Source organism: Strigops habroptila, chromosome 2 (genome assembly GCF_004027225.2).
Source record: "Strigops habroptila isolate Jane chromosome 2, bStrHab1.2.pri, whole genome shotgun sequence".
Classification (NCBI taxonomy): domain Eukaryota; kingdom Metazoa; phylum Chordata; class Aves; order Psittaciformes; family Psittacidae; genus Strigops; species Strigops habroptila.
This window is the reverse complement of record NC_044278.2, coordinates 11,310,327-11,330,925: the sequence shown is the minus strand read 5'-3', so window position 1 is coordinate 11,330,925 and position 20,599 is coordinate 11,310,327. Positions and strand designations below refer to the sequence as shown.

General features: G+C 38.9%; 1 protein-coding gene across 7 annotated transcripts in view; it reads right to left on the bottom strand.

The window, feature by feature from the left end:
- SPAG17 (sperm associated antigen 17) overlaps window positions 1–20,599 on the bottom strand; it is a 101,717-nt gene that overhangs the window by 8,255 nt on the left and 72,863 nt on the right. For 2 of the 7 annotated variants that reach the window (XM_030471962.1, XM_030471964.2), the window contains 16 exons: window positions 19,604–19,956; window positions 18,511–18,640; window positions 16,818–17,041; window positions 16,388–16,532; window positions 15,048–15,202; window positions 14,452–14,628; window positions 11,998–12,125; window positions 11,697–11,827; window positions 9,773–9,903; window positions 9,200–9,382; window positions 6,710–6,823; window positions 4,534–4,579; window positions 3,209–3,311; window positions 2,721–2,774; window positions 947–1,049; window positions 276–372 (listed from right to left, as the gene is read on the bottom strand). In XM_030471962.1, the coding sequence (XP_030327822.1) occupies window positions 276–372; window positions 947–1,049; window positions 2,721–2,774; window positions 3,209–3,311; window positions 4,534–4,579; window positions 6,710–6,823; window positions 9,200–9,382; window positions 9,773–9,903; window positions 11,697–11,827; window positions 11,998–12,125; window positions 14,452–14,628; window positions 15,048–15,202; window positions 16,388–16,532; window positions 16,818–17,041; window positions 18,511–18,640; window positions 19,604–19,956 (2,274 nt within the window). Of the gene's footprint in view, window positions 1–275; window positions 373–946; window positions 1,050–2,720; window positions 2,775–3,208; window positions 3,312–4,533; window positions 4,580–6,709; window positions 6,824–9,199; window positions 9,383–9,772; window positions 9,904–11,696; window positions 11,828–11,997; window positions 12,126–14,451; window positions 14,629–15,047; window positions 15,203–16,387; window positions 16,533–16,817; window positions 17,042–18,510; window positions 18,641–19,603; window positions 19,957–20,599 lie in introns of those variants that run through there. The other 5 variants (XM_030471963.1, XR_003989435.1, XM_030471965.1 and 2 more) reach the window with 5 other exon arrangements.

Sequence of the window (20,599 nt, the reverse complement as noted above, 5' to 3'; positions counted from 1 at the left end):
ATAGAGGAGTGCTTCCCCAAAAACACTCTTGGATACACAAGTTTTGGCCAGGGAAAAGCCTACCTTTTGGGAGACTGAATTTACACAGCTTACTCCGTACTGGTGGATCTCAATGTCGGGGAGTGCTGCTGGATATATTTCATGTATCACAATAGATACAGCCATTGTGGTCCAAGTAATTCATGTATCAAAATGACTGGGAATCCATGGGGCTGGTGAGACAACTGGACAAAACAATGAAGAAGATACTGAAATGTTGCCAGACAGCAGATTACCTGTACTGGGTTTCTCAATTGTCTCCAGAGGGAAATTGCCACTTTCCTGTTTTTGAACTGGAGGAAGTTTCCTAGACAGTGCTTCCACATCAGAAAACTAGAGGAAAGTAAGAAAGAGGATTTAGATCTCCCAAATAAACACTCAGGAAAAAAAAACCCCAAAACAAATGGGTGCAAATGAAACAAATAAGCAGAACCAAAGTGGTGACTATAAAAAAGATATACATAAGTAAACCTCAGATTCCAAAGTACATTTGTGAGTATGCTTTATGCACTTACAGCATTTATCAAGTGAGACTACACGAGGAAAGTTCCCAAGGCCACTTTTAACCCAGGAGGGCGAGTCTTATTAATTCCCTTTCTAGTCATGACAGAGAGCTTTTTGGAGGGGTAATACTTGAGGTTCAGCTTTTGCTTTAAATCAGACTCTCTCCAGAGTGCATGTAAGGAATCTACAGAGTGTGTACTGAATACACATACACCATCTCCAAGATATGTTCCCTTGGACAAGGGCATATAATTCTCAGCATTAATTCTGCCACAACTGTCCTCTCTGTAATGGTTTCTTGAGATAAGTTGAGGCTGAGATGTAAACCCACAACTGTCTTTGTGGGAGCAGGGCACAAACTACCTGGCCTAGCACAAGCTCCTCCACTTTTCAGCTACATTACCTTTGCTAGGAAAAACTCCTTGCCAAATTCTGATTCAAAATACGGAGGAATTATTTTGTATCTTATTGCCATTAAGGACTTCTTTTCTTCATCAAGTTCTTTCCTAAGTAAGTTGTAACATTTTTGGCAAGAAAAAGAAAGAAAAAAGCATTAGAGCTGAGTTCACCCTGATTTTCAGTGTTATGTTGAAAACATTGAGGAATGGAGCTGGTAAAGGCAAGCAGTATCAAGCGATATTCTTGTAATTTGCAGTTTTCTCAGTGATAGATCAACAATGTCTGTCACGCCCAGACAATGTCCTACTTAGCTATGGTGAAGATGACTTTTGGAGGAGCTGACCAAAATGCTTACAGACAGTAGTTGGCTGTTACGGAGAGCTCCTCCTCAAAACATGCTCTAGTTGTCTAAATCTTGTAGAACACATCTGAGACTGCCAATAGCATCTTTCCAACCTCCCACCAACCATTTAAATCTGAGAATTGGTATTTCAGATGCATTGCTAAAACATGTAACACTAAATTAATCTAATTTCCTTATTTTTTCACAAAAGACCTTGATGTTCCTGTGGATACAGAAAAAGCTGTTCAAACTTCTGAAGGTAAGATTCACCAGAGTAAAGACCAGTTACGGTTTCAGCTTGATTTAGTCCAGTTTTATAATGCTGTAGTTTCACTGACTTGCAAGGTCTAAGATCAGCTATGAAATTATCACTTTTAATGATACTGAAAGTTTTGACACTGGCTTTAGAGCCAGAATTGTATGTGATATTCTTAGGTGCTGACTCAGACACACACGCACTTAAAGCAATTCTTTAAGTAGTACGCAAACTACTGTAAAATGCTGTACTAAAATGTAAATCTGAAACTATAAAAGTTTTTTATCTCATGCAAGTCAGAAAGTAATTAAGAAGTAGTATGGAAGAGAACTTCATTTTCAATTGCTATTTAACCTTTCACAAAAATAAGAAAAGGCAAGTTTTTGATCATATTAGTTCATCACCATTTCAAGTTGTGTTTAATCTGAGAAAGAGTAAATGACCCAAATAGATGTCAAGATAATGATTTTCATTTTGTTGTGAATGAATGTATGTTGCTGGTAACTTTCTCTATGTCAATCCTTGTTCACGTACTGGGTTTTCTATTTCAACCTTCTGGCAAAGATGACCAGCAGAATCCCGGGCTGCACAAAGAGGAATGTTGCCAGTGGGCCCAGAGAGGTGTACCTTTCCCTTCTGCTCAGCCCTGCTGAAATCACACGTGGAGTACTGTGTCCTTTTCTGAGCTCCCTGATACACAAAAGGGCTACAAAGATGATTAAGTGCTTGGAGGATCTTTTGTCTGCGGAGAGTCTGAGAGAGCTGTGAGTTTTCCCTTTAGAAACTTTGAAGCACCCCCATGTGACAGATGTGCCTGGGAATCCATTTGAACAGCTGGGCTTTGTGGAATACCCAAATCTTAACCTAATTTATCAGCATTTGAAAATATTCACAGAAATCATTTTCCATGCTGGTGGCAGAACCAGAAAACAGAACACAGAGCTTCTGACTTCAGCCTTGTTTGAATAGTGTAAGTTATCAGTAACACTGCTAGGTTTTGAAAAAAATGAGAGACTTCATCCATCCATTCAGTATTTCTATTGCAGAGAACACCCATTATTTACTAGCAAACCACTGGGCCATTACCCAACACCCAGTGAAATTAATAACAGTCTTGCCAAAGGCAGACTTAAGTTGGCCCATAGAATAAATAACTTTCTGTCCTACTAATGCTATTACCTGTGCTCTTCTTTTCTGCTCTGCCACTTGGACACCGGTGTTAGTCCTTCTGGGCTGAACGGAAGCAAAAGGAGAAGTGAAAATAAGAAAACTAGCATTATGTTCTATAAGCACAAACATATTTACAAGATAAGCCTGGGAATAAAACTGTTCTTTATGAGAGTATGTTTTGTTAACATCTCAGGTGACTCCTGACTTGGACTTTTATAGTTGGTACAAAATTGTTCACTCATATCTGCATTTTTATTGTATTATTTAAAGAAACCTTCAAAATCCTTTTCCAACAAACTTTAAAGCATCTTTCAGATAAAGAGGCACAGAGAGACAAAATAATCATAGGAAAAGGTAGTATAATGTTGTGATACGTGTCTAGAGATGTAGGTGCCGGTCCTTAATGACAGCCAGTTAAGTACATTGCCTTGCACATGCGCTTGGTTCCATCCTCTGTGTTACTCACATTTGCATCAGTTCTCGCTGGTCTGTCCTACCTGAACCTCTGCTGCTGGTCCTCTCCTTGCGTAGTGATTGTCTTTGCTTTGTGATACTGGCGAGGAGAAGCCACTGCCTGTTCATATAGCTCAGTTATGTGAGCTGCAAGGTGAAGAGTATTATTGAATATGCGTGGTCTGCTAAGCACTTCTAAGCGTTATGAATAAAAACCTTAGAAGGATATATTTTTAATGCATCTTTCTGTCACTTGATGAAAACCTAACAGATTCTGTACCACTGTGAAGGAAGGGGCAGAAATCAGTTCAATGTAGAAAGCACAAGAAGCAGATTAAGTTCATACCCCCTGTATTTCCTGAAATATCTTTATCATCTTTCAAGATACAAATCAAATATCTGTCAATAGGAGAAGTTGCTGATATTCAGTCACTTTCTGACTGGGGAGCAACATTCCATGTCTCTGTCTCCAGCTGAAGAAAGTAATGTGGGCTTTCAGGAGCCTTTATTACTCTCAGCTTATTTAAGTTGTGCTTAATTATATCTCTGAAGCAGCCATAATCAACACTTGTGGAAGGAACTACTAGTTCAGTATGCAGAATGGAGAAAAGCCAGTCTTCCCTTATTTAAGATTGTGACCAGTTCTGGGGCTTAATAGGGAGTTTCCCTATCCTCTGAAAAAAAATTTTTATAAATTTTATAAAATGTGTTGTTTACTTCATGCTTTGAACGTAAAGAAATTTCCCGGTTGAAAACAAATTTCTGTGGCAAAATTTAGGAGATTAAAGTATTTGAGTGATACAATCTGATTAGACTATGACAATATATCTCAGTGTTTCAGGGGGTTCGGGCAGCTTTTTCACCATAAAAGATGACTTTTATTTCTCTGCTTTTTCTATTTTTACCTTTTAAAGAGCTTTTCTTTCTCACTATCATCTTCATTAATAATGTTATGTTAAAATTGCACCTCCATTTGAATCAGGAAACTGGGGAGCAAGCATTTGTTGCAGCAGTTTTCATTTACTTTGCAGAGTATGCTTTTTTAACAAGCGTAAATATTCTTGACAAGGCAGGAAGGACAGAAAAATAACCTTTTAAAGACTGGCATCACTATGGGATTGAATACTATAACTTTTGCTATGGAAATGCAAGTCAAAATGCCAAATACATATGCCTAAACATAGGAATTGTTTTTTAGAGGTACTGAAACATTGATGCTAATAAGTTTTAATCACCTGTGAAAATCACACAGAAGCATCTAGCACACAGACGAATTCACCTTTATGTTCCTCCTTTAAAAATAATACTACAGTACTTTAAAACTTACTATGATATTTTACAATTTAGAAAGATATTCGATTTTTATTACCTCTATCACTGAGATTTTCAATTGACTTCTCCCAGTTAGGAAAGGACTGAAATGAAAAGGAATAACTGTGACCATGTAAGACTTCATAACAACAGCATCTTGTTCAAAGGACAAGTGTTGTTACTTGAGAATGTGACTACAAGAATGGAGGTATTTCAGTGTGTTAAAAAACATGAGTTGGCAAAAAAGGAAATTAAGTACAATTTCCCTGGTCTAAAGAGGTATTAATTTCCTTCTTGATAACCTGCTTCACAGATGGCTTTGTATTTTATACAGTTGCTGTTTATTAAATCAACTAAGCCAGTTCCAAATCAAACTTGAATCCATCTGCAAAGGATCTGAACCAGATCTAAAACTCACGGTCACAACAGGAAGTCAAATGGAAAACGTGTTCAAGAAGTTATAGGCTTCATTACTGAGGAGCAATCCTGTAGCTGGTTTACAGTAAAGTCTTTGAGGGGTAAGCAACTCTAAACTAAGCTGTTTCCTTTATTCTCAGGCTGTCCCTGAAAACCAGAGATCCTATGACCAGGCAGTCTAGGTTGTAACAGCGATAGGGAACAATCACGACTTGTGAGGAGTGCGACACAAATTCGTAGGTCACAGGAAGGTCCACAGTGAGACTCTACTGCTCAGAAAAGAGTTGTCCAGTGGGAAATCTGAACCTGGAAATGTGCTTGTGGTAGCCAGGACAATCAATAGTAATTAAGTCACTAGACAAGTTCATTGGAACCAAGCAACATGTGAGATTCAGCACCTGGATCTCATCAAAGCAAATAGATAGAGGCAGATGTAGTTGCTGACAGATTGCTTCTCTATGTTCCTCTTTCCAGAGAACTTGTGAGCTCCTTCCAGATTCTTTTGCTAGATACTTCTTTTCTCTACTCGCCAATACTTGTATGTCACTTGAAAATACTGAGCAAAAAATATATACCAAAGCTTGTAAAATAAAAAAATAGGCTTTAGTTTCAGCAAATGAAAATGCTACCTTGGCTAAAAAGTTCAGAGACAGATTCTAGAATAAAGTTAAAATAACATTATTACATTCTAGAATAAAGTTATAGATCTATCCAGAAAGCCAGGAAAAGGAAATTAACAGCATTTAAAATTGGAAAGGTATCATTCCTAATATTTTTGCATGTTGAGACAAGGTTTAAAAGGTAGACTGTAAAGCTAAGATGTGTTTGTTTGCTAGAATACACTCACTTTTGAAAGGTCAATAGATCATCTGGAAGTGAATATTTAAACTAACATGGCCAGATCGCACTTTTCAAGTGCCAGATATTTAATTCAGTATGTCTGAATTCACTACATGCATGTTATTTGATTAAATGGAAATAAAAGTATTTCCTAAATGAGACTAAAAAAGAAAATGGTGTTTAATAACTACTAAAGATTTAGGATGTGAATTCACATCGTGCAAGGTACCAAATTTGAAAGAAGCTGTAGGAAACAAATTATTTTAAGAACTGAAAGAAAGTAAACTGATCACTCTTTCCGTGAGATGTAAGCAGTGTTTCTCTCATTCATCCTAATTCATTCCACCCACTTCTGTTTCTTTTACCACTCATCTCTCACTAACCTCACTATTTCCTGACTGCTACCCCAAGTCCCTCTTCCCCTATTTACCCACCTTTCCCATTACTTATTCCCCTCCTTTTCATGCTCTGATAATCTGTGCAAATGAGCAGAGTACCTTTACCCCAAAATATAAATGCTCCTCAGCAGCAATAACAATATTCCTACAAATTGTTTTTTGATTATCTCAAAAGCAGGGCTTAAGCTCTCACTATGGAGGTGGCTATGGTTGAAATACAAGTCTCCCAGCTGCAATGACAACAGACTGGAAACATTCTCATCTTAATGGGGGAGGGGGGGGAGGTATACACATTTCAGTAATTTTGGCCTGTGTGTTTCAGAATATATCATTCCATAGAGCCAAACTTTTGAACTATTTTGAGCACTGCTACGCCAAAATGGCAGTAGTGCCATTCAGCAGCCCAGCTGAATGCTGAGTGAGGCTCTGCTTTACCATTAAACTACAGCAGACCCAGCACTATGCTTTCCTGACATTTGCTATTTTATTAGTAGACAATGATGTGTTTTAAGGCTGGCACTTCCAGTGCAATACAATGGTTTTGTTGGAAAAGGAAGTTAAAAATGTAATTTTTCTCACTGTAACCAGTTCAAGGAGGCTTGCAGCATTCTCCTTTTCCTCTTCTGTTCGTGGTTCTTTTACATTCATCTCTTCCAGCTCTTTTTCCTGCTTTAAAATGTTGTCTGTATATTCCTGGTGGAACAATGAAAAAGAACAAGAAAGATGCAGATGTTTTCTTTGCAGACATAGGCTTAAAGGCACATATATAGGGAAAAGAGTTTGTAGAAAGACTCATAGAATGGTTTCAGTTGAAAGGCACCTGAAATATTATCTAGTTTAACCCCCTGCAATGGTGGGTTCCTCAAAGCCCCATCCAGCCTAGCCTTGAATGTTTCCAGGGATGGGGTATCCACAATTTCCCAGGGAAACCTGTTCCAGTGCCACACCACACTCACAGCGAAGAATTTCTTCCTAATATCTAATATAAATCTCCCCTCTTTCAGCTTAAAGCCATTGCCCCGCGTCCTATCATTACATGGCTTTGTAAGACGCCCCTCTCCCACTTTCTGGTAGGCCCCCTTCAGGTACTGGTCTCCTTGGAGCCTTCTCTTCTCCAGGCTGAACAACCCCAACTCTCTCAGCATGTCTTTGTATGCTATTTCTCAATGTCATAAAGGTCCCGTCTATCAATTTTTAGGAATGGATTATATAGATATGTAACAGTCTGCATGGAGAAGTAGTTTTTAGGTCAAAGAGACAAGTACCTGCTGAGAAAGTAGCATGTGAAAGCTTACCAAGGACTCTGAAGATTAGCAAGACTACTGAACATGCAAAAACTAACATAGTAAGGACACCCAAGAGTCTGCTGAAACTCTACCATACCAATAGCACACACTGCAATGCACAATGAACTGCGTGACTCGAACCACATCCAATAGATATCCAGATGCCCCTGGTGTGTCAGTGTGATGCCCCTGCTTCTGAGTAGGCAGGTAGGTTTGGCCTCCCACCTGTTGCAAAGGCCTAGGCAAGTATAAGTGAGCATACAAGTGTTCCAGTAAACTATGTGAGCTATGTGAGTAAAGGAATGTGCCGAGTAAAGAGCTACTATTAATAATAATCAATGATATTATTAAGATCAGCTTAATAATAAAAGGTGTTCTAACAAACCTTGTTTGTGATCTCCATCTCCCTCCTATTTGATTTCCTCTTATTATGGAAAATTAAATTTACATCATCAGAGTTGAAAAATTAGTTTCAGAAAAAAATCTCAGGCTGTTTTTAGACGGGGTCTTACTTTGCCAGAATCACACCAAGTGCTACAGAAAAGAATGCTGTAGAAGCTCAGTTGGATGGAAAGAAAGGGTGCTTAGAAAACATTGTCCTAATACACCAATCTGCTGGAAAGCTATATGCAGTACCAAGCTTTATGCACAGACAAGGTTTGCAGAAGCAATCTGTTTCCAGTTCTTTTTCATTCCTTTATACCTCTTAAATCTTGAAGGAGACAGAGGAAGGAAGAATACCTTTTTCTTTAGATCTTGATTTATTTCTGACAAAGTGAATATTTGGCTAAAGATTAAAGATACCTCTTTCTGGAAAAAAACCTATTACTTAAATATTGATATATTAGCAATGAGAATATTTCCACTACACAGTAACAGCATTATTACACAGTGTTCTTGGTGTCAGCAATTGCAGTTCTTCCTTCCCAAGGTAACCCACAGTGTTCTTCTTTCTTTAATAGCCAACAACAGATCTGGTCAATGGAGAGACTCAGCTTGGGATTGTGGTGTTAAATTTATAAATTATAGAACACGTGTAATTTGTTCCTTTCTAATTGGTAAGTAATAATGAAGTTTTCACTCTAAAATCTCTTCTAAGAGCATCTTTCCAGTGTGAATTAAAGAAATCAATGTTTTATACCAACACCGTGAACCTTCTGACAAGGATCAACTACAGAACTTCCAGATTCCATCTCAGAACACTTGCAGATGAGGTATAGCTTCCACCTTGTTATGAACAAGTCACTAATGAGGGATAGACACACACTTTGTCAGAAAGCTACATAGTTATTTTCTAGACATGGAGAGATTGACAGAACTCAGACTTGAACCTGGAAATGTTCTCTACCGATTTATGAAAACAATTACACAGCCAAGACTAGAGTGTGTCTCAGGGACCAAACTCACTGTAGAATTATGGTGGGTAAGAAATTCTTATACAACTTTATAGATTTACGTTCATAAGGCTTTGTGAAGGGAAACGAACATTAAGCAAAGTAAATGCAAAGTAACAGATACCAATATTGACAACAAGGAAACTATTTGTTAGTGTACGATCTGTGATGTGTACTGGACTGGATCCCATGTATTTATACAGAGAACAGATTTCACAAGAGATGAGTAGAACAGTTGAGCTGCTTCAGAAATACACTTTTATTAGAGCACTTGTCTATGTATGTTGATTGTTCTTCTAGTAGACTTTTTTCTTTGCCTCAGGTATATACTGCAAATACATGTCACCCAATTTGTTCTCTGGAAGAATAAATGGGTATGATTGTACTACCTTGAGGGAAAGCTGCAGCTTTTCTCTTAGTTCATCACTGAGTGGCTTATACTGGAATAGCTGACGGATTTGCAGTTTATGAGGACATTTTCGCACAGGTACTGACAAGCGCATCTGCTCCTCGGATCCAATGCAGAGACCCCTCCAAATATATGTTCTGACTGAGGGATCTGTGATCTTTCTCTGAACATAGACAAGAACAAGCAAAAGATCAAGAGGCTACTTATATTACTGGCTAAATGCACATATTGGCAATGTGTGTCTCATCTGAAAAGTACTCCTGAAAAGCACAGTGAAAATGCTCTTCTTATAGCATCACAGCTCTAGACAATAAAGCCAGAGGATTCCTGGCCACAATTTATCTGGCAAGATGAACTCCCCTGAAAATTACTATATTCCGTCGCCGAGTGTAAAAGAAGCCCAAGGGGACTACATTTTCCCTGACACAGCCTAGCCCTTGCTTGGTGTGCTTAAGAAACTAAACTTCACAATGTCACATTGTTTAGAGCTCCATTTCACAGTGACAAACATCTATTGCTTAAGCAGGAAAAGAAAATTTTGGAAAAATTATACCTCAGGAGGAGAATATGTGTCCTCCTGGGTCCTTGGCTGAAGATTTGGAGGAACAATACTCTCTGGTTCTTTCTTCATTACCCAGGGGGAGGCTTCAGCCAAAGGGCAGAGGACAGTAATACTTAAAACACCTGGTTCAAAGACAGATTTTGCCAACAATTAGTTCAAAGCAAAAAATGATGGACAAGTGCCTCAGACCTCCAGAAAAATATACTTACCTAAGTGTAAAAAAAAATCTTATCATTATGTCGTAAAAGTCCATGTGAAAATGTGATACTCATGGCTACAGATAATATTGGATCACTCAGGTGATTACAGAATATTTGAACAAGCGCAGACACTCTGACTCTTTAACAACAAACTGCCTATGCTTCTTGCTTTGATTCTTGGGTGTTGTATAGTGTGTGTACTTCACAGTCTTATCACTGGATGGATTCCATTAGAAGCTGATTTGTTTTTATTGTTCTGATTAATTTTAATGTTAATGAAAATATTTTTTCCACCCCAGCCCAAAAATCTACTTAATCTACTATTATCTACCTCAGAGGTGGCCTTCAAAATGGCTATCGCCACTGAGGTACTTTGCCACAATGACACAAAATTGTGAAGCCTTGCTCTCAAGGCAAATAGACCCAGTACTGTCAGAGGTAGAGTGTGAAGTCTGGAAAAGCAGATGTGCTACTATGAAAAATGACAGCTGGTTGTGAGCAAGTTTTCTTGACTGGGATTTTCACTGGGTAGGTATCTTCTCCATGTTCCTGATCCTTCCACCTTCTGGATCTTTCTGGCTATCTCAGTGCCCTTTTCTCTTTTCTCTTTACCCATGGCAAAATTATTTCATTCAGTTTCTACAATGGGGAACCAGTCATTGCTGTGAACAGAAGTAGCATTTAAAAATGTACAAAACTTGGTAAGAGCAGTAGGTGATGTCATGGTTTAAGCCCAGCCCGTAACTTGGAACCATGCAGCTGCTCGCTCATTCCCCCCCTTCTTCCTCTCCCTGCTCCCAGAGGGATGGGGAGGAGAATCAAAAGAATGTAAGTCCCATGGGTTGAGATAAGAACAGTCCAGTAACTAAGGTATAATACAAAACCACTACTACTACCACCAGTAACAATAATGATAAGGGAAATAACAAGGGGAGAGAATACAATTGCTCAGCACCCACTGACCGATATCCAGCCTGGCTTGAGCAGCGATCTGGGCCTTCCGGGTAACTTCCCCCAGTTTCTATACTGGGCATGACATGCTGTGCTATGGAATACCCCTTTGGCCAGTTTGGGTCAGGTGTCCTGGCTCTGCTCTCTCCCGGCTTTCCCACCTCCCTGGCAAAGCATGAGACTGAGAAAGTCCTTGGTTGGAGTAAACATTACTTAGCAACAACTAAAAACATCGGTGTTATCAGCGTTGTTCTCGGCCTGAAAGTCAGCACTGCACCAGCTACTAAGAAGGAAAAAAAATGACTGCTGTAGCTGAACCCAGGACAGGTGGGAAAGCTGTTCCCCAAGCTTATGTTATAAATCTTTGAGAAGAATGTACTTTATGGCTTGAAGCAAACTGTCCTTATCATCTCCCCCCATATCCAAGGGAACCATATGTTCTTGTCTTTTTGAAGATATATTTGTTTTCTTAGGACCTTACACCACCACAGTGTATTTCATAGAAACACAGTATCTCCAAATAACTTTACATTGATTAGCAATCATTTCGGGACGTAACTTCTTGTGCTGCTACTATGAGGTGGTTGGTGCTATGTATTGTGTTTTCCCACAAGCTCCTTCCTCATGCTTCGCCACCAGAAGTGTGGGCACTTGCCTACATGGGGAAAAACATTTTGGAATTTCCTGCCCAAAAAAAGAGTTTTGAAACTTCTGACTCCGCCTTTCCAATTATTTGTTATTAGTTTGTCAGAAAAGTTTCCTACCTGGAAGTTCTTCTACAGGATCCTGCAAGACAGCAGCAGCAGGATCACTACAGACCTTGGCCAGATACTCTTGTACATCCCTGTTCCGCAGGAGCTCGGTTCCAGAACCATCTGCTTTGATGATGAAGAACCTACACAGCCAGCCACACACATCAGACTGTATCAAGAAAATGTGACTCCCACATGATGACATCAAACGTGCAAATAGAGAGTACTGAACAAAGGAAGTGCAAATCTACAAACCCTGCACAAATACAGTGTAGTGAAGAAAGTGTAAACCTAGGAATCCACTGCAGGTTACCTGGGGACATGCTCATCATAAGTGGTGGGTTTGTTAACTTCTTGGAGTGCTGCTGCTGAACTTCTGTCCTCCTTGTTATTGGAGCCAATGCTAGGAACACACACATTTGTGCTGCCATCAGCCATGACCTATAATAGAAATTATATAAAATTATTTGAGTTATATGATACTTTTAAAACAGCAACTTGGTGCTGAACTTTAATATGACCTAGCTCAGTGAAAGAGACAGAAAAAACATATTTCATGTTGAACAACCTGAAAAAGAAATGAAGAAGAAAACTGAAAACACAGTGAAAAAGGCAAACCAAACATTTCTAGGAAGACATGCCATATCCAATATCATAAATACTAATATCGCATGCTGATATTTAACAAATGCTCAAGGACTGTTAGCTGTCAAACAGGGCCATCCATGCTTGCATTCCACATTCATCATACTTACCTGCAGGCTCCAGTAGGCAACTTCACACAAAAATACTCACTTGCTGGTCAAGTCAAGTAACAGTATACTCAGCCATTGATGTATCTCTGCGAGGTATATATGCATCTATGTATATACACCAACACACAGAGAGACATAAACAAATCATATGTATGTCTATATGCTAATGTTAGTTAATGATCACACAGTACACACATATATAACTATATATAGGTGTATATACAAATATAAATGTGTATATATAAATATGTGTATATACATACATACAGGTGTGGCTGTATATATGGGTATAGGCAAATGTGAATAAATATGTACACACATCTGTATGCATGTTGATATATGAAGAGATACAGATGATATAGATACAGATTATATATTTGTATCTGTCTACCTATAGATATATATAAGCATATATTTATAGAGGAGGCCCTTTTCAGGCATTCATTTACTTTAAAAATATGGTCTCAGATTATCTTATGATAATACCGAGTAAATTTCTACACTATATTCCTTCTTGAAAATACTGTGTGATTATTAACTAATGTGCCATTAACATACAGAAATAAGGTAGCCAACAATGAATAATAACCTAACCAGGAATAATAATGCCTTTGGAAGATACAGTTTAAAACAGGGTGATTTAAAGGGCAGCCAATGAGCTAACTGAATCTGACATACCCAGCCCACACCTTTTTCACTGTAGTCTCAGGTGTGACTAGGACAGAGGAAGAACTGATCCTATTACACCTGCACCTGGTTACTATCCCTACCAAACATGCAGAAGGTGAGAACTGGATAATACCTGACTGTAACATCAGGCAGGCAGGATCCAAAAGCTGGATGCCTCCTATCATATCTGTGCACAATGAGAAGCTCAGATCCATGAGCTGTTACTGGTATTTTACCCACATGGTTACCTGCTCCATCACATGAGCACTTATCCAATGAAAATGGGGTCCTGAGAGTAAAATAGTGGGATGATGTAAATAGAAGATACTCCATTAATGGCAAAACCAATGAAACTTGTTTTCCCTACAGTTATTCTTCATGTCTGCATCCCCTCATACTGCATTAATCTCATCTTTCTTACTACCACCCATATCCCCTATGATCACTGCTCCTATGATACCTCCAACTGCTCCCACAGCCTCCTCAACCCCCTTCCTTTGTTCCTTAAGTATCAGCTGACAAAAAGCAGAATGTGCTGATGCTGATAACAAAGCAACCTCCTTGCTGCTTTGAATTGCATTGATTTATAGGAACTTGACATCTTTGAAATTTCTATCGCTCTGGTTGATCAGTTCAAAATTTATTATGGAGAGATTGACATATATAATAAATTTATACAAGCACTGCTTCTTCAGCCAAGTTAAACACTGTTACAATGAGTATGTCCAGGAAAACCTCAGTGCTGTTTTGCAGGAATATGGAAAACTGGTAATGATTACAGTTGCAACAATAGAAAGGATACTCTAAGGATGTCACATCTGGAAGCTTTAATTAGAACCTTACTTAGAAAACAGTATGCAGGTCACAGACACTTAGGTGATGATTCTGGAACTCAAAACTAAGCACTAACCTAGCCCAAAAGTATCTCTTAGGTGTGAAAGGATCACAGGACAAACAGTATGACTTTAAAGACTGAATCATTCCTTTTACAACAGTTGCCTTACCAGGCAGATTAGAGTGTTTCTATGGACTTTCTGAAAAGCAAATGTCCTCATTTGCAGAGCTGATTTTTTGCTCTAATCCAAGTCATGCTAATTAAGGTTTGCTTACAGGTGAGGTGAACTGAAGACCATGTGTTTTATTTCAGTCTCTCTAAAAAGGGGGAAATACCAAAAAAAGGAAACCCATCGCATACTTAAGAACATTTCAGAGACCTGATTCAGAAGCTGTTCCCTTCTGGCTAGCTAGGCTACTTTAAGTATTACAAGGCTTCAAGCTGACTATGAGAAATGTTTACGAGATAAAATTACTTAAAATTACTTGTTCCCTTCCATTTATTTTACCTTGAAAATATTTCCTTCAGGATCCACCATTTCACAAATAGTGCTGGAAGTGTGTTTCATAATGTATCTCCCTGGCTGTTTCTCTTCTTCCTTGCTGATGAAACTGTCAACTTCATGGGTATAAACTGCTGAGCAATCTTCATCAATGAAAAGGGATCCTGTCTTCATGGGTAAAACCTATGACAGTAAAAAAGGGAAGAGGTTCAGTCCTAAGAGGTGGAATCTTCAGTTCAGAGGTACCATGAAAATGAAAAACAGATGCAAATCAAGAGGAGAGATTTCAGACCGTTACCACTGAGTCATCCAGTTTTGAAGGACTGAAGGGAGAGAAAGAAGATAAGATCCAGGAGGCAGGCTGATGTTAGTCTTTGTAGTATTTTTCTTTAACTTCAGGAAATTTAAGATTGTGATTTAACTATACTATACAGTTGTGAGCAAGTATCCAAATATTGGCAGAATATAAAAGAGAGAGAATCACAGGATTTGTGAAGGCTATAGAAAAGGGAGTTAAAGTAGTCAAGGTGAGAGTTGCTGGTGACAGGGAACTTGTAACACAAAGATGAATTTCATTGTCACAAACTGAAAATAATTCCCACCTGATATGTTCCCTGTGGCTTTGCAATAAGACGTGTCCCATCTCCAAAGATGGTACAACAGGTACCGTCCTCACAGTTTATTATAACAGTAGCAAACTCAGGATTCTCTACTTGCATACATTTCACCTTCTTCATGGTAGCTCCTGAGGGCTTATCTAAGAAATAATACAGAACAATGAGACACTGAAATTCTTAATGCCTGTAATACAAGCTCTTAAGATATGAAGAAATTACTATTCAGCAGCACAAATCTTGGAAAACAATCAAACTGGTATGTTAATCTGACCATTTCCTTCCTGTTGAATAGACAGATCAGTTTGAGGTCAGTGTTTTGATTTTTGAAATCATAGAATGGTTTGGGTTAGAAAAGACCTTAAGATCATCCAGTTCCAACCCCCTGCTATGGGCAGGGATGCTTCACAGCAGACCATGTGCTCAAGGCTCTGTCCAACCTGGCCTTGAACACTGTCAGGGATGGAGCATTTACCACTTCCTTCGGCAACCTGTTCCAGTGCTTCACCACCCTCACAGTAAAAAACTTCTTCCTTATATCTAACCTGAACATCCCCTGTTTCAGTTTAAACCGTTTACCCCTTGTCCTATCACTGCAGTTCCTAATGGAGTCCCTCTCCAGCACCCTTCAGATACTGAAAGCTACTCTGAGGTTTCCACAAAGCCTTCTCTTCTCCAGGCTGAACAGCTCCAACTTTCTCAGTCTGTCTTCATACAGGCTCCAGCCCCTGATCATCCTCGTGGCCTCCTCTGTACTTGCTCCAACAGTTCCATGTCCTTCATATGTTGAGGACACCACAACTGCATGACAGCAGAGTAGAAGGGGCAGGATCACCTCCTTCAACCTGCTGGTCACACTTCTTTTGATGCAGCCCAGAGTATGGTTGGCTTTCTGGGCTGTAAAAATCCCATAGGGAGATATTCCTGAATACTTCCTTTGAATATACTGCCAGCCAGAAGAAACACAGAGAACCATTAGCCCCACTAATTTCAGGCAAACAGAAGTTCCACTTCTTCAGTTAAGACTCAAATCAGCTTGCTTGCTAGTATAAGGGTAGGTGAAAAGAGGGCAACGAACATACTAGAACTCCAGCACTGTGGTCTCATGGTGAAAGTGGGCCACGAAAGAAGGAAATTTGCTTGTTTGAAGCAATGTAATTTTTGTGCTGAATACTGCTGAAAAAAAGACCAAGGAGACAAACTAAGCCCAGACTGCACTACTGAATTTGTTATTTAGGCTACTGGTATAAGCCTTCTTTAGTATATATTTTGACAATTATCTGCTTCACAAGACAGAGCAGAGACAAGTGTTCCCCTTTTGATTTTACCTGTTTCCTCACTATGCTTGGGTACAAAAAGTTCTTCCCAGTTTTTATAAGAAGTCATGATCCTAGTACCGTCAGCATGATCTACGACTCTGTTCCCATCCAGCTTCTCAACAATTATCACTTCATCATCTCGTACAGTCATAACCTGAAAGAATGAAGGAATACTCATTTATTTAGCACTGTGATAGTTGAAACAGCAACAACAGTAATACAAGGCATTATGTAATAACATTCTGAAGAAGCTAGTGCTACTTTATCTACTTCAGAGACTGAGGAATCACATTTTCAACAAAATCTAAAGTCTTTGTATTAGTAACAGTGTAATAACACAACCTATAGCCTATGTGTTCAAAGACCAAAACCTACAACATATGACGGCAGCTCTCTTAGCTTAGTAGACAGTGCTATAACAACACAAAAATAGTAATACCGTTCCATCGGCTGGGTCAGTTGCCTGATAGATTAAGACTGGTTTCAGATCCATTCTCTTTCCTTCCTCAGTGCCCACTTGAATGCCTGATGGAGTCGTTGTTATCCAGGTTCCTGCCTGGTTCACCTCAGCTTGCTCAGAATTAACCACATCCTGTACAGCATTTTCAAACAACTCATCCTTGCCTGGGTGTAATTTGTTGGTTTTGTCTTGGGCTTTTCCTGCTGAAACAAAAATTTCTGTATTAGACTTGGTATTCTCTAAGGCAAAAGAAAATCAATGAAGTGCAGAGTTTCTGTGAGTACTGGTTTTGACACAATTGAAAGAACATTTATCAGGCTGGAAGGAAATTACAAATCCTGTTATTCAAAGGTGTGCCCTTGAACTAACCTTACTTAATGTGTTCATTAATGACACAGAAAAAGTGAAGAGCATGCTACTGACATCTGATTGTGACATGACTTTGGAAAGGGACTATTAATGCAGACGAAAATCTGAATGGATTACAGGGGAAAAAAGCATCCAAAACAGTCCCACGAGCTTGAAGATTAAAGTAAGAGGAATTTGATACAGCTTATTAGAATGAAATTTAATGTGTAAAAGAATAGAAATCTGCTTCAGACATGTTTGCAACAGTAGAATAAAAGAAAGACCTGGAGGAATCATCCATACAGAATGACTACAAGTTACCAGCATGAAAATACACTAATAAAAAAAGGCAAACACAATCCTGTGGTGCATCAGAAGAAAAGGGGGACAGATTCTATTGTGAAAAGCAACTGGACGATGATCATATTAAGAATGTGATGGAGAACTCTAGTCTCCCATATTCAAAATAAGAAACTTAGACTAAGTGTCTAGTGTTCACTACAAATTTGTCATGACTAAGCAGTGGAGATGAAAAGTGAGTGGGGGAAAGCAATCATGAGTAAAGGATATGCACTGGCCACAGACAGTGAGACTGAGAATTAGAAGATGGTTCATCAGAGAAGTTCTCAAATGTCCAACCAGTTATCCTAAGAACAAGCGCTGGATTTGATAACTCAGAAAGTCTGAGAGACCTTCTCTTTGTCAGCAATTTTTATTCACATACTACCAATAGATTCTAAGTTAATATTATGACGGGTCATAATTATTCTGTGCACTAAGTAGCGCTGATGGTGTTTTTGAACTACACTCTGAGGTATGAAGTAGACTTTTACTTGGTCCTTTCTCAGTCAAACAAAATAAGGTAAGAGTGGTTATACTGACACAGATCTCAAGCCCATACGACCAATTGCTAATGACCAATAGTAGTTGTCTTGAAATACTTACAATGAGAAAGAAAAATACACTAAGTCCTCTGTGAAAGAAGCATTTCTCAACAACAAGGCTAAAAACCGTGTAACACTTAAGTAAGGATTTGACAAGACTGTAGTTACAAGGATTTATTTTAAAAGGCTTTGTGTTGAATCATTTTGGTAACAATGTACTTCTTAGACATACTTTTACTTATTAGAGTCCTAGCATGTTAAAAGAAAAACAAATCTGGAGTAGAAGTTTTTTGCCATGAAGGTATCAAATCAGCAGTGTGGAGCAGTAGAGTACAGATAGAATTGTACTAGCAGAATTTTCATACTAAAGAAAGATGCCCTTTATCAAGTATCATCAGCCTTTCTTACTTTAAATCTATCCAAAACAATGGAAATATTACCTTTCTTAGTGCTGGTCTCAGGTAAAAGATCAGATGCCAGTAACAGTTGCATGTCATCTGGAATTGCAGGTGGTGGTAGGACAGGGCCAGAATCAGGACTCCTACTCACTGTGCCATCAGCAAACAGAATCTACAGAGATCAAGGACATACTAGAGGTTAAAATCACTTCAAACACCAACAGAAAGTCTCAAAAGAATATGTTGCAAATGCAGTAGCCACTGGAATATTGTGGGTGATGGAGGGGGAAAAAGTAAAAACTCTCCAAATGAATACAAGAATAAAGAAGCTCCCTAAAAAGGGAGAGGAGGGGAAGGGAGGGGAAGGGAGGAGAAGGGAGGGGAGGGAATGCGAGAAGAGGGGAGAGGAGAAGAATTAATCCCATTAATCATTGCCCCAAGGACTGCTAATTGCTGCAGTTCACGTAAATGGTGACAAATAGGCATTATAGAAGTAAACAGTAAAGATTATTCTTTGACTATTTAAGTGGTCAAAAGTCATGACTATTTTCTTCGTAGCAGTGGTAATGCATCTGTATCACCATACTGATCTGTATTCAGGTATTCCACATGTCTAGGATTACTATTAATTTTTTAGCCACCAAGACAGCTAACAAAAAGAAGTCATAGTTCTTTCTATTACAGCTATTTTCTGAGATCTATTGTCCATTACATTCAAATCTTGATATCCATGTTCCCTGTGTGGCAGACAAAGCCTAGAATTACCCCAACTGTCCCTGAATTCATTTACAAATCAATATAATTGTTCCAGGGAGAAGATACAATGTAGAAACCAAATAGACAACATAAAGAAACATTTCAAGAGTTACTTACTGATCAGGAACGCAGTCCTCAAAACCATACTTAGGTATTTCCCAATCCCAAAGTTGCCTAAAATTTTCATCATTAAAACTCCCTATGTGCCTCAAGTTCTGATCCTGAACAAAGCCAAAAGCATGTCTTGACATGGCTGCGTAACTCAGTGGTTACTTAACTCCTTCATCTACAAACTGGACAATTCTCTATCTCAGTTGACAAGCGCAAGTTTAAGGGTAATTGCACACAGGCTGCTTTCAATTAATTCTATTAAACCTACCTCAGTAGATCCATCCATCAGGTACTTTATGACAGTTCCTTGACTGGTGATGACTCTTGACACCTCTTGTTCTGCTTGCCTTGCCACAGATGTATATAGATGAGAGTTCTTTAAGTTTTGGGGATAACTCTGCCTAACCAGAATTTCCCAAGTGGGCTCCTTGTCCTGTTCTCTTTTGGTGTCTTCATGCTTTATTTCACCCTTTGTAACCTCATGTTCCTCCTCCTCTCCAGTATCCATAACCTCTCCCTCCTTTGCCTCATCTGCCTCGGCCTCCTCTTCCGTGGTTTCATCTGCTTTGGCCTCCCTTTCCTTTACCACCTCTTTGTCAACTTCAGCTGCAGTGGCTTCACCTTTCAAATATGAAAACAAATTCTGAATTACTTTATACTGCACAGCACATTCAAACCGTGCTAAACACCCAGCACCATGGTTTCTACAGAAGTTAGGCAACTTTAGGCAAGTAAGACTAACCCTCCTTAGCTTCCTCTCTAATCCACAGAGTAAGGGACAGACTCTCTTCTCCAGAGACAATTCAAAGCAGTGATCTACTCAGAAACTGCATCCTCCTGTGGAGGTGTCTGTCTTTTCCATAGAAAATATGTGAAATTTGAAGATGGATTTATTATGGATGCTGAACTTTTGAAAGACTGACATTAGGTGAGAGGAATTTCCTAACTGCCTATAAAGATGAAAAAAAACTTCCCGAGTTTCACCAAGTTTGAGTTTGTATAGAAAATGAAATTTTGTCTACTAGAACAAGTAAGGTTTTTAGATTCATTTATGGCAGTGTGTTGAGTATATGAATGAGTACAATCATGGTAGGTGTGTCAAAACAACATGGATGTGTCCATATTTGCTGTTCACCTCATCTATTCAACATTTCAACTTCTGCTCCTTGCCAAACTGTGTACCCTTGAAAACCCTCTGCATCTTCTTTACTTCATACCAGACTGATCAGAGCACATTTACCCTAAACTGGAAAAATTTGGCAAG